Source organism: Myotis nattereri (genome assembly GCF_964212035.1).
Source record: "Myotis nattereri genome assembly, chromosome: 8".
Lineage (NCBI taxonomy): Eukaryota > Metazoa > Chordata > Mammalia > Chiroptera > Vespertilionidae > Myotis > Myotis nattereri.
The window spans coordinates 36,159,696-36,173,079 of NC_138083.1; the positions used below are offsets into that span (position 1 = coordinate 36,159,696).

Genomic DNA, 13,384 nt, shown 5'->3' on the forward strand with positions numbered 1-13,384 from the left:
CCAATCTCTGGCTCCACTATTGACAAACTGAAACTTCAGGCAAATCACTTTCTCTCTCTAAGCCTCAGACATTCAGAAATAAAATTCCAGTCCCATCAGGAGGAGCACAGAGGGAATTTAAGGATTTCAAAGGTCATGGAGTTGTTCCCTTTCTTCCCTCCTTCCTCCCTCCCCCCCGCCCCCTCCTTCCCTCCCTCCCTCGTTAGGTCTCACCCAAGGATATTTTCCCATTGATTTTTATAGACAGTGGAAGGGAGAGGGAGAGACAGAGAGAGAAACATCAATGCAAGAGAGCCACATCGATTGGTTGCCTCAGGAACGGGCCCCAACCAGGGCTGAGGTAGGTGCCTTTGACCAAAATTGAACCTGGGACCCTTCAGTCTGCAGGCTGATGCTCTACCCACTGAGCCAAACCAGCTAGGATGTCATTCCCTTTCTTAAACTAGGTGCTGGGTACATGGGAATTTATTGTATTATTATTCTTCTATAATTTATATATATTTTTTATCAATAGTATTTTATCTTTATATAATAGTCAATTAAAACAAAATAAAACACAAAATCCAGCCCTTTGGTAACTGGCTTTTTCAGCTGGACCTCGGCAGGTGCCAAGGGCTCTGCCAGCAGGCTGTTCCCTAACACCACAATTGTGTGTCCTATGACTCATCCTGGCCCCAGGCACCAGAGTCCTGGTATGTCTGGGGCCTACACTCAGGGAAGGGCCCCTGTGCCTCTTCTCCCCGCTGAGCAGGACAGAAAACAAAAAGGTGACTGTGTTAGCAGGCATGTCAGCACTGGTAACTAACATTTAAACTGAATTCTTAGCCACATTAAAAGTCTGAATATATTCAACTTAGGCTTAAAGACGTCTCAAAGCCTCCACTCACAGGTTCTCAGGACCGGGCTGAAGACACTCCTCATGGGTGTCATGACTCACAGTTGTCATGCCCCAAACAGACACCCCAAGCGTGAGTACTGTGCCGCCGGCACTCGGCACTGAGGGACGGCTGCCAACCCTCTCTGCAGGGCCCTCAGACAGCTGAAACAGCCCAGCCTGCCAGCAACAACATCCATTAGACCATCCAGGTTCCCGGAAAATCCTTCCTTATTTTTTGTGCCTCATCACCCCAGAGGGCATAAAATAGCTTATTTCAAGTTTTGAAGAATATGTTTATTTGAATGACGCTGAATGGCTCTGGTTACCAAGCCTAAAACTTTGATCCTGGAACTACGCAGAAGACCTCCTTCCCCAAGGAATTATTACTTCTGACAACCACAGCGCTATTGTTATTTACACTGTCTCAAACTCAAAACACTCATGATATTCTCCCCATCTGACAGATGGAAAAATGGGAGGCCCAGAAAGATTAAATGATTTGCCTTAAAACACACAGGAGAGCCAGGAACGAGACCCGGGCCAGTTTGGGCCAGACTGTGTTCGACAATATGGGATGAGAGGTGTTGCCTGAGGGAGAGATGCTCCGTGCAGGGGAGACAGCTAGGAAAAAAGTACTCTACTTTCAGGGAAAGAGGCTCGATGTCCCCAAGACCCACTAGGTCACAAACTGGGTGTGCTCACGTGTTTGGTGGCTTCATGATTTGTCATTAGCTACTCTCTGCCAAGGGGCCCCACTCTGACCCTGAGCCTGCTGGACTGGTGATTCTTATCTGTGCAATGAGGAAGTCACAGGCAGAAGATGCCACTTCCTCCTCCCAGTCAGGCAGGACTGGTCATCGCCCCACCGGGCCATCACCTGCACGAGCAGGCCTGCCTGGCCCGCCCACCCAGCTGTTTACCTTGCTCAGAGGCCCACTCTTACAGGTAGGTTTCTTTCTGGCAGCTGGTCAGTTTCACTTCCTGGTTGACTCCCAGACAGCCCCAAAACAACAATAAAAAGTCACTTCCTCTGAAGCCTGCCCTTCAGAATTCATTCTTGACACCTTGCTATACACCCACTGTAGGCAAGGAAAGTTCAACAGCTTCCTTTCCATTCTGGTTAGAGAATCAGGTGGTGTTGGGCCGCTGACACTGCCTCTTTATTAGAGGTTTAAATCCCCCATCCACAAACATTTGCCGAGTTGTGCTGTGCGTCAGGTTTGATCCTCGGTGTTGGGGACACAGAGGCAAGTGAATCATGAGCCTACGGAGCCCACAAACACTGAAAAGAACCCACACAGAGGGCTAAGAGCCCCCGAGGGGAACACTGGGGACTAGGAAGCACAACTAGATCCCCACTCGGTCACCTTCTGAGCAGGGGATGATCAGAGATTAGAGGGGTTTTCACCTGGGCAGGAAATCCAGTATTGCCATCTGTCTTCTATAGACCTTTGGGTGCAGCGCTTAGAAACGGTTCAAAGCCCTAGGTCTAGCATTGCACTAATATGATAGCCTTCACCAGGTACGGCTTCTTAAGGTTAATTTAACCTGAATTAAAAATTCAGTTTCTTAGTCACACTAGTGGCTACTCTATTGGACTGTGCAGACATAGGACACTTTCATCATCACAGAAAGTCCTATTGGACAGTATTGGCTAGAGGCTCACAGATCTGGATTCCAATGCTAGCCCTTCCACTAACCAGACATGTGACCTTGAACAAGCGGCTCTACCTTTCTGTACCTCAGTTTTCTCATCTGCAAAATGGGGATACTTTCCTCAAAGGCTGGAATGAAGATAAAATGAGCTCATGCATGTAATACTCTTAGGACCACAATGGCCAGGTACATAGTAAGTACTCAATAAATGGTAGTTATTTTTATTTTCATCATTAGTCCATAGCACCAAGGAGGCAGTTACTATGCCTCATGTCACTGCCTCTCTCCTGGTACTGTTGGCATAGCAGATGCCCATCAAATGTCCATCAATTCCTTTTTCCCTGGTTGCTTCATCCAAGGCTAGGCTGACACATACCTGCCACCAGGGGATAAGAGGCAGGAATGAATACTCACATCTGTAGAGATGGTTCCAAACGGGGAAGAAGGCCATATAGAGGGCCACATCCCCCACTGTTGGGTAGGACTTGAAGATGGAGATGATGGCAATCTGGATGAACATGAAGAAGATAGGGTGCTCCCTGGGGTAGGGCAGGACAGACATACAGACAGAGATCAGTCAGGCACCAGGCCCACCCCTGAGACTCCTGACTCTATCCCTCAAACCCAAAACTACTCTCCAGGGAACTTCAGGCAAGGGCTGACTCTGCTACCCGTAAGACACTGGGCCCAGGTCAAGTAGCAGAGCCGAAAACTGTGCGGCCGGCTGTCGTGGCTCAGTGTTTGAGTGCCGACCTATGAACCAGGGTCCATTCCCGGTCAGGGCACATCCCTGGGTTGCAGACTTGATCCCCAGTAGGGGTGTGCAGGAGGCAGCCAATCAATTTTTCTCTCTCATCATTGAAGTTTCTATCTCTCCCTCTCTGAAATCAATAAAAATATATTTAAAAACAAACAAACAAAAATCTGTGGGGACCCAGAGATGCCCAAGGTGGTGAGGAGGGCTCAGCAAACTCTAGAGAAACAGCGCACAGAGACATTTCCCATCACCCTCCCCACAACCAGCCCCCAGGAGCCACCAAGGAAAAAACAAACGAAGTCAGCCGTTCTTTATTACTGTGCTTAAAAGCCTGCTTGTAACTAGGTAGTCTCCCTGGCCAGAGGCCCCTCTGACAACTGGACGCAGGGCAGGAAGTGCTTCCTTGCCGATGCTTTTCCTCTGACAATTGGGTCAGTGGGGTCTACAGACCCTTAGCTACGATGAACTCTTTTCCAGAAAGAGAACTGAGAGCTGGGCAGCTTTTTAGCTCGTAAGGGCTGGAACTGGAGTTCTTGTTACCTTAAGCCAATAATAAAATGGTTACCATTCCCTGAACCCTTGCTTCTGCTAAGCTCTGTCCTGGGCCCTTCTCTTACAGTGTTGCACGTGATCCTCACTACACCTCAACTGCCCCTCGAGGTAGGCAGTGCTGTCACCTGCACTGTGCAGATGAGGAAATCAGGTTCAGGAAAGTCGAGTTAGCTAGTAGGCGAATGAGCTGTTTGTCTTCAGAACACCTAAGCACCACCGATACTGTTCTCCTGGGTGCCTAGCACAGTGAAAGCTCTGATCAGGCAGGGCGGGGACAGAGCTCAGTCTCCAGTGTTCCTCCAAGAGCTCACCACATGCAAAAGGGAAGCAAACAGAAAGAGGCCAGATCTACACCCTTGTTAGCTGTTTCTAAGCAACATGCACGTGGCCTACATCTGCACAGTTCCTGGATGCCCAACTCATGGAGGTTTTCTTCAGAGGTTAATGGCATTCTTGTCTTGCAGGTCAAAGGTCAGGGTGACTCAATGGATGTAAATCTGACAAACATGAAAATCCAATAAACATGTACACACCCAAACACTCCAATCCGTCTACAGAGCAACTACAGAAACTCAGCTTGGCAAAGTCACGCAACCCTGTAGCTTCTAAGGGTTCAGCTACCTCAATGATCATCTTCCTGAAGATAATCCAAATCACTGGCTTTGGCTTTTTAGGTAGCTGGTAACAGCTGCAACATTTCTTTGAAAAGACCAGTAAAAATGTAGTGCCAACAAGGATGGAGACCAGAACCTCCTGCGACACTGCCTAGAGACAGGTGGCCTGCAGGGCCCTGTTCCCACACTGGAAGCAGACACTGCAGGGAGCTTCCTATCCGGGCACAGGAGGGCAGCAGTGGGGGAGGTCAGGTATCTTCATATGCTCTGTCCCCACACTTCTGAGCCTGGTGGTGGTGGTGTTTCACATAATGGTGGTGCTGTTGTCTAACTAGGAACTCTCTGTGGCCTTTCACCTGTTGACCTAACACATCTTGAGTCCCCTTGGGCGAACTGTCACTGGGCTGCTGATACAGGACAACCAATAAAATTCACTTTTTCCAAAGACAATCTGCAACTCCAACCTCTGCTGTTATCCAAAACAGTGAGTGGACTCAGCAGCAGTGTGGGCGCAAATGCCCCAGAGTGAGGCCAGGAGAAATATCAGGGTGCTCCCTGCAGCCTGCACTCATGTGTGACTCTATTGTTGGCTATGGCCACTGACACCCAGGGCGATTGAGGGCAGGGTTCCCTGGGCAAAGATGGCAGAAACCTAATAGCAGATGTTCCCAATCTGAAAGGCACCGGCAAGGCTACAAATGGTTCTCTGAACAAAGAAGGAGCAGGTCCAACCACTTACTTCAGCTTAATGGCTAAGGGGATGGTGTAGAAGAAGACGTTGATCTGAAACACACACACGAAGAAGAGGCTGAAGTGCTCAAACATCTCTGCAAAGAAGTACCAAAAAAGACCAATGTTTGGAGTGAGATCTGGAACAGAAAGTCTGGAGTGAAGAAAACAAAGGGAGAGAAAAAAGAGAGCAAAGTTATAAATGGTCTGCTTTAACCTGGTTTTCTCCTGAAGACGCTGATCACTACTAGGCTGTGAAGAGTGACTTTGTCTCCACAGAGGTCAGGCTGTGAGGGGCTCTATAGGCACCCTGGATGTAGGTGATTAACAAAAACAAGGGGCCGAGAATGACAACCTATAATAAATATTAGCTGAGCCAAACTCTGGCATGTATCAAATATCTGAAATGAGGCAGGGATTCATGCTAGAAATAAAAAGACCAGCTCCTATTGTACTGCCAAGACATATATGTTTAAAATTAGGAGATACTCAGTACTGTAACAAAAGAGGAATGGGTTCTACATGAACAGGATCTATCTGGGGCATTCCAAAGACTTGCCTAGAGGAACAAGCTCAAAGACTCTGCTCCTCCCCATTCCTGCTCAGCATCCCACAGCAGGAGCCACTGCAGTGAGACTTCTAGGGGCTGAGGAATCATCAGCAGATTCTGGCGAGGATACCAGACCCCATTTGAGAAGTACGGGTTTAACTGGAAAACTTTTTGTTGAGTTGTATCAGATAAAAATTGGCTGCAATTCTGGCTCTTCTAAAAATTTACATTATATTTTTTATTTGAAAAAATATGGAGTGGAAACATGTCATTCACAATTTTAAAAGGGGAACATATGGCGCATGAAGAACAAATAGGGAAGGACTCGTGGTCAGATTTCACTAACACAGCTTCCCCCAGGGCAAGGCCTTGCCTTCTGCTGTAACTACGTTTCCTCATCTGTGAAATGAGGTACAGAACACAGTCTGTGGCCAGCAGAAAACCAGGAAAGGCTTTTCACTCCTATCCAAGGCGTTACAAATTCCTATTCAAGGCAGAGCATGAAGAGCTGAAAGTTACTAAGATATTGTTATATTCAGCCAGGATTTAACACAAATTAGCAGCCCAGAATCCCCAAAGGGAGTCTGCCACTCCAGATCCCTTCCCCACCCTGGTTTAAGTGTCTACCACCCCACTGGGCTGTGAGCTCCTTGAAGCTTGGGCAGTGGCAACCTGCTTTAGTATACCATACAGAGAGTGTTTAGAAATGTCTGCAGAATTCTTACTGCAAACCCATTTTGATTTTTTCTAAAAAGGTTGACACGTGGGAGGTGGCTTTATTTTAAAGAGACCCTCTTGCAGCAAAGGAATACATCCATTCCTCTTTGGGACTGAACCAAAACCTTCTAGGCAGAGGCTGGCAGTCGCTTTGGATGTTCCTAGAGAATGCACTAGATCAAATATATGCCCTAGACCAGTGGTTCTCAAAGGGCGTTTCCTGGACCAGCAGATCAGCATCACCTGAAAACTTGTTAGAAATGCAAATTCTTGGTCCCTACCTCAGACTTACTAAAAACCTCTAGAAGTGGGACCCGGCAATGGGGGTGTTAGCAAGCCCTGAAGGTAATTCTGATTCACACTAAAGTTGAAGACCACGGTGTCTAGATGCTCCCTGTGGTTGCTCGCACTCTGATTTCAGCTGGAGTTGTGAAAACCAAATTAGCTTCCAGAGTTTTCTAATGAGGTCATTACTTACATGAAGCCGTAGACTGCAGGGATGAAATCCCAGGAGCTGAGAAGGAAGAAGGAGAGGCAAATGATTACCACTAGGCTTCCCATGTACATCATGGCATACTCCCAAGAGAAGATCCAGAAGGCTTTGCTCTTTACTTTCACAGGAATGTACTGCCGCTAGGAGAGAAGGCAAAACGGTACATTTAGGGAGGACAATAATAGAGGGCAGTTATCACTTTAAACTTCAAGATCTGTCCTGCAAAATGCAGGAAATAAAAAGGTTGAAAATCAAAGGATTGAAAATATATACTAGGTAAACACTAACTAAAAGAAAATTAGTTTGGTTATACTGTTACCAGATAATAAACTTTAATGTAAAAAGTATTACAGAGATAAGGATGCTCCATAATCATAAAAAGTGCTAGTCATCAGAAAGATTTAACATTTCTAAATTTGTATATAGCTAATAACACAGTCTCAAAATATATAAAACAGACATGGACAGAGCTACAAAGGAAAAACAGACAAATTAATCATCAGTGTATAACTGAATAGATCAAACAGACAAAAACCAGTAACCAAGTGGCACATGTGAATAGCATATTTAATAAATTTGGTCTCATGACAGCTTATAAAATATAGCACTCCCAGGTAGCTGATTGATGTTTGTTTCTCATCATTGATGTTTCTATTGCTCTTTTCCTCTCCTTTTCTCTCTGAAATTAATAAAAATATATTTTTCCCTAAGAACAGGAACAAGACAGGGATGTCCCCTTTCACCACTTTTTTTTTTTCCCTTTCACCACTCTTATTCAATAAAAAAATATTTTTAAAAAATGATGAGAGAGAATCATTGATCACCTGCTTCCGGCATGCCTCCACCAGGGATCGAGCCCACAACCCAGGCATGTGCCCTGAGCGGAAATTGAACCGTAATCTCCTGGTTCATATGTCAACATTCAACCTCTGAGCTACACCACTGGGCTGGGGACATTTATTTATTTATTTTTTAAAAAATCTATACTGTTGAGAGTACTTACAGAGTTCCCCTTTCCCTCTCCCCCAATGTCCCCCTCTACCCAGTTCCCACCCCAGGCCTTCACCACCCTATTGTCTGTGTCTACAGGTTCTTTAGTTAATCTCTTCCCACAATCGCCCCCTCCCCCCCCCCCCCGAGATTCGCCATTCTGTTCAATGTTTCCATGCCTCTAGTTCTATTTTATTCATCAACTAGAGGCCCGGTGCATGATATTCATGCACTGGTGGGGGGCGGGGGTGTGTGTGTCCCTCAGCCCAGCCTGCATCTTCTCGCAGTCTGGGACCCCTCGGGGAATGTCCGCCTGATAAAGAGCAGGCCCAGCCAGTTTCACAGGAAAGTTCTATCAACATACAAGGAACATATGACTGTAATAATAAATTAACTCATTCATAGCAAATAATATAAGCTTGATACCAAAATCACTTAACCAATACAAATGCGAAAGTGCTAAATGAAATATTATGTAATATAATTCAGCAACACATGAAAAAGATCATGATAAAGTTCTGTTATAACTAGGTTAAGTTTTTTCCAAAAATTCAAGGTTAGTTCAACATAAGAAAGCTGTTAATATATATGTCTCACAAACAGCTTCAAGAAATCATATTAGTATCTAGATATATGCAACAACTATTTATGATGAAAATAACAACAACAAAATTCAGTGAAGTGGCAGGGTAAAAAATTAACACAGAAATAGCTTTCAAATGCACAAATAATAAAAAATTAGAGGACACAATGGTAGATGAAACCACATTTATAATAACACCGAAGAAAATAAAACTCAGATTTAAATTTAACAGGAAATGTGCAAAACCTATTCAAGGAAAATTTTAAAGCAATCCTGAAAGACACTAAAATCAACTTGAACCAATGGACAGATATCTCCCGTTCTTGTTTAGAATGATTCAACATTATAAATATGTCAGTTCTCCTTAAACAGATTTATAAATTAAATTCAATAATGCAATCCCAATAAAAATGTCAAATAGCTACTTTATGGAATTATACAAAACAATGTAAAGGTCATATGGAAAAACAAACATGCAAGAATAGCTAGGAAAACAAGTGATAAGGAAAAATCATGAAGTGTTGACTAGCCCTATCAGACATTAAAATACACTATAAACCTCTATAATTAAAACAGTGTAATACTGGCACATACACCATATAGACAAACAGACTAGTGAAATAGAACAAAAAGTCCAGCATTATACCAAAATACTTATTAATAAATGGTGCCAGGACATTTAGGTAGCCATTTGGAAAAAGATAAAATCAGACCTATATCTCACACCATTGTTGTAGTAAACTCCAAATCAATTAGGGATGTAAATATTTTTTTTAATGAAAGCATGAAATGTTAGAAAAAGCATGGTAAAATTGTCTTTAACTATGATGTCGGGGAAAACTAAAATATCCAGAGGCAATAAAAGACTGATTAAATTTGGTTACATTACAATGAAAAGTTCTATGCAACAAAATCACTATAAATAAAATGAGAATATATGTCCACATAAAAACTTATACATGAATGTTCATAGCAGCATTATTCATAATAGCCTAAAAGTAAAAACAATCCAAATGTCTATCAACTGAATGAATGAATGAATAAAATATAGCATACTATAAAAATACTATACTAATGGAATAGTGTTTGGCAATAAAAAGGAATGAAGTACCAATGATACATGCTACAACAGAAATGAACCTTAAAAACCTCATGCTAAATGAAAGAAAAGCTCACATATTGCATGATTCCATTTATATGAAACTAGAGGCCTGGTGCACGAAATTCATGCAGGGGAGGGGGGTTGTCCCTCAGCTTAGCCTGCACCCTCTCCAATCTGGGACCCCTTGGGGGATGTCCGACTGCCAGCAGTCCGGGACTGCTGGCTCCTAACCGCTCGCCTGCCTGCCAGCCTGATCGCCCCCTAACCGCTCCCCTGTCGACCTGATTGCCTCCAACTGCCCTCCCCTGCCGGCCCAATACATAAACAAAGTCAAAAGACAACTGAAAAACTAGAAGAAAATATTTGCAAAGGTTTAATACTTTTAATACATAAAGTGTACAGTTTCTTTCAGGATTGTGTCTTTTAATACATAAAGTGTATAGTGTCTTTCAGGATTGCTCCCCTGTCGACCTGATTGCCCCCAACTGCCCTCCCCTGCCAACCTGATCACCCCCAACTGCCCTCCCCTACCGACCTGATCACCCCCAACTGCCCTCCCCTGCCGGCCCGATCGCCCCCAACTGCCCTCCCCTGCTGGCCTGATTGCCCCCAACTGCCCTCCCCTGCTGGCCTGATTGCCCCCAACTGCCCTCCCCTGCTGGCCTGATCGCCCACCTGTCCTCCCCTGCCGCGACCCGCCTCCTCTGCCGGGACCTGCCTCCTCTGTGCTGCACGGAGCTGTGGGACTCCCAGGTCTCACCATGTGGGAGCAGCCGCCAGGCCCTGCCTCCGCTGTGCGTGTGGCCATCTTTGTGGTGGCCATCTTGTGATGACGTTGCGCGAGGGCACGAGGACCACCTAGGCTTTTATTAGTATAAATGTGCAGGATAGAGGGCTGGAGGTGAGAGGGCACTGGGAGAAAACAGAATGACTGCTAATGGATATGGGGCTCCTTTTCGGGTGATAAAAAGTTAGAATTGATTGTGGTTATGGCGGCACAACTCTGTGAATACACTAAAAACAATTAAACTGTACAGTTTATTTTTTAAAATATATTTTATTGATTTTTTTACAGAGAGGAAGGGAGAGGGATAGAGAGTTAGAAACATCGATGAGAGAGAAGCATCGGTCAGCTGCCTCCTGCATACCCCCTACTGGGGATGTGCCTGCAACCAAGGTACATGCCCTTGACTAGAATCGAACCCAGGACTCTTCAGTCCCCAGGATGACGCTCTATCCAGTGAGCCAAACCGGCTAGGGCTAAACTGTATACTTTAAATAGGTAAAAATGTGTGGTATATAAAGTATATCTTTTTAAAAATATATATATTTTATTGATTTTTTTTACAGAGAGGAAGGGAGAGGGATAGAGAGTTAGAAACATCGATGAGAGAGAAACATCAATCAGCTGCCTCCTGCACCCCCCCCCCCCCCCACTGGGGATGTGCCCGCAACCAAGGTACATGCCCTTGACTGGAATTGAACCTGGGACCCCCGAGTCTGCAGGCTGATGCTCTATCCACTGAGCCAAACCAGTCAGGGCAGATAAAGTATATCTTGATAAATAATAAAAGCTGTTAAAGGAAAAAAAAAAAACTATAAACAAAGTCAAAAGTCAACTGAAAAATTAGAAGAAAATATTTGCAAAGGTTTAATACTTTTAATACATAAAGTATTCTTAAAAATTTAGAGAAAAAGTATCTAAATCCAACAGAAAATGAGGAGGGGGGAGGAATAAACAGACAATGCACAAATATGAAGAAAATGTTCAAACTCACTTATATTTAGAGAAATGCAAATTAAGACAACACTGAGACATCATTTCTCATGATTAGACTGGCAAAATTTTTAAATGTAACAACACATCTTGTTAGTGAACCTGTGGGAAAACAGGTCCTCTCCTACTTTACTGGTGGGAATAGAAAATTTGTATATGCTTTCTGGAGGGAAATGGGAAAGAACTGACAAAACTACACATGCACTTATCTTTGGATCTAGTAATTTACTTCTAGAAATCTACCTGGAATTCAAAAATACACCTCCAATAATACAAGAGTACACATACACAAGGTTACTCATGGAAGCATTAATTTAAGTGCAAAATTCTGGAAACAATCTAAATTCCCATATACTGGAGAGAAGTTAACACACAATGAAGTACTACGCAGCTGTACAAAAAAAAAAAAAGAATAAGGAATATCTCTCTGTTTCAATAATTTCCAAGAAATAATGTTAAGTGGAAAAAGCAGAACACAAAAAGAGTATCTAGTACAAGAAAGAAGGGGAGGATGTAAGAAAATATACATGTGCCCTGGCCAGTGTGACTCAGTGGACTGGAAGGTCACGGGTTTGATTCCAGTCAGGGCACATACTTGGGTTGCAGGTTTGATCCCTGGTCGAGGCATCTATGGGATGTTTCTCTCTCTCTCTCTCTCTCTCTCTCTCTCTCTCTCTCTCTCTCTCTCTCTCTCTCTCTCCCCCCCTTCCTCCCTATCTAAAAAAAAAAAAATTTAAATGAATAAATAAAATAAAAAATACATGGATCTATTCATTTGTGCAAAAGCAATGCAGGAAAGATAAACCGAAAACTAAAGAAAATAATTACTTAGGATGACAGGAAAGGTAGAAAACAAAGACCAAGATAGCAGGGATGAGCCCTAGCTGGTTTGGCTCATTGGATAGAGCATCGGCCTATGGACTGAAAAGTCCTGGGTTCGATTCCAATCAAGTGCACATATCTGGGTTGTGGGCTCGATCCCCAGTAGGGGGCATGCAGAAGACAGCCAATCAATTATTCTTTCTCATTATTGATTCTATCTCTCTCTCCCTCTCCCTTCCTCTCTGAAATCAATTTAAAAAAAAGATAGCAGGGATGAGGACAGAATAATAATCCTCTGAATATATCTTTTTAAAAATATATAGGATATCATCTATTTCTGCATGTGGTTTGTATTAAAAAATTCATACTGGAGCACTCAGACGAGAAGCATATCTTAGTCACTCTTCGACTCTGAGCTGGACATGGCCTGAATCAACCTGATTTGACCTCCTCAAATGTCCCCATTGGGAAATTTTATCTCGGGACTAGGGCATTCTGCTTGTAAAAAAACAGGAACATACTGAGAATTTTGAGCAATAAATCAATCTAATAGTTGAAATGAAGACAAGGATGTGACATTGTCAGAACTACTGGTCCAACGAAAAGTAGGTGCAATGAAGATTTGACAACACAAGTCATGGATGAGCTAGATAGGCTTGCCCAGAGACAACAGCAGACTAGAAAAGCAGAAAGATTGTCGTCTCACTTCCTTGTGGGTCTGGGACACTGTGTCAGTCTTAGAGTTGCTGAATATATCTTTTTGTAAAGCTGACTCTTAGAATCATATTTCAGTCCCTTCACATACCCCCCCCCCCAACAATTAAAATCAACCAGGACATAGGGGAAATCCAAAATGAATACAGCCCTAACCAGTTTGGCTCAGTGGATAGAGTGTCGGCCTGCGGACTCAAGGTCTCAGGTTCGATTCTAGTCAAGGGCATGTACCTTGGTTGTGGGCACACACCCAGTGGGGAGTGTGCAGGAGGCAGCTGATCAATATTTCTTTCTCATCAATGTTTCTAACTCTCTGTCCCTATCTCTTCCTCTCTGTAAAAAATCGATAAAATATATTTTAAAAAATGAATATAAACAGTAATAAGTTAACCTAACTATATCACAAATCAATAACATAACCACACTAAATGGTCATATGGGGGTAGAAAAG

At 43.7% G+C, this 13,384-nt stretch overlaps 1 protein-coding gene across 1 annotated transcript in view; it reads right to left on the reverse strand.

Annotated features, from left to right (window-relative positions):
- PIGU (phosphatidylinositol glycan anchor biosynthesis class U) overlaps positions 1 to 13,384 on the reverse strand; it is an 88,368-nt gene that overhangs the window by 18,865 nt on the left and 56,119 nt on the right. Inside the window, exons 8-10 of the mRNA XM_081097018.1 lie at positions 6,931 to 7,085; positions 5,196 to 5,339; positions 2,948 to 3,072 (exon numbers count right to left, since the gene is read on the reverse strand). Of these exons, the coding sequence (XP_080953144.1) occupies positions 2,948 to 3,072; positions 5,196 to 5,339; positions 6,931 to 7,085 (424 nt within the window). The remainder of the gene's footprint in view (positions 1 to 2,947; positions 3,073 to 5,195; positions 5,340 to 6,930; positions 7,086 to 13,384) is intronic.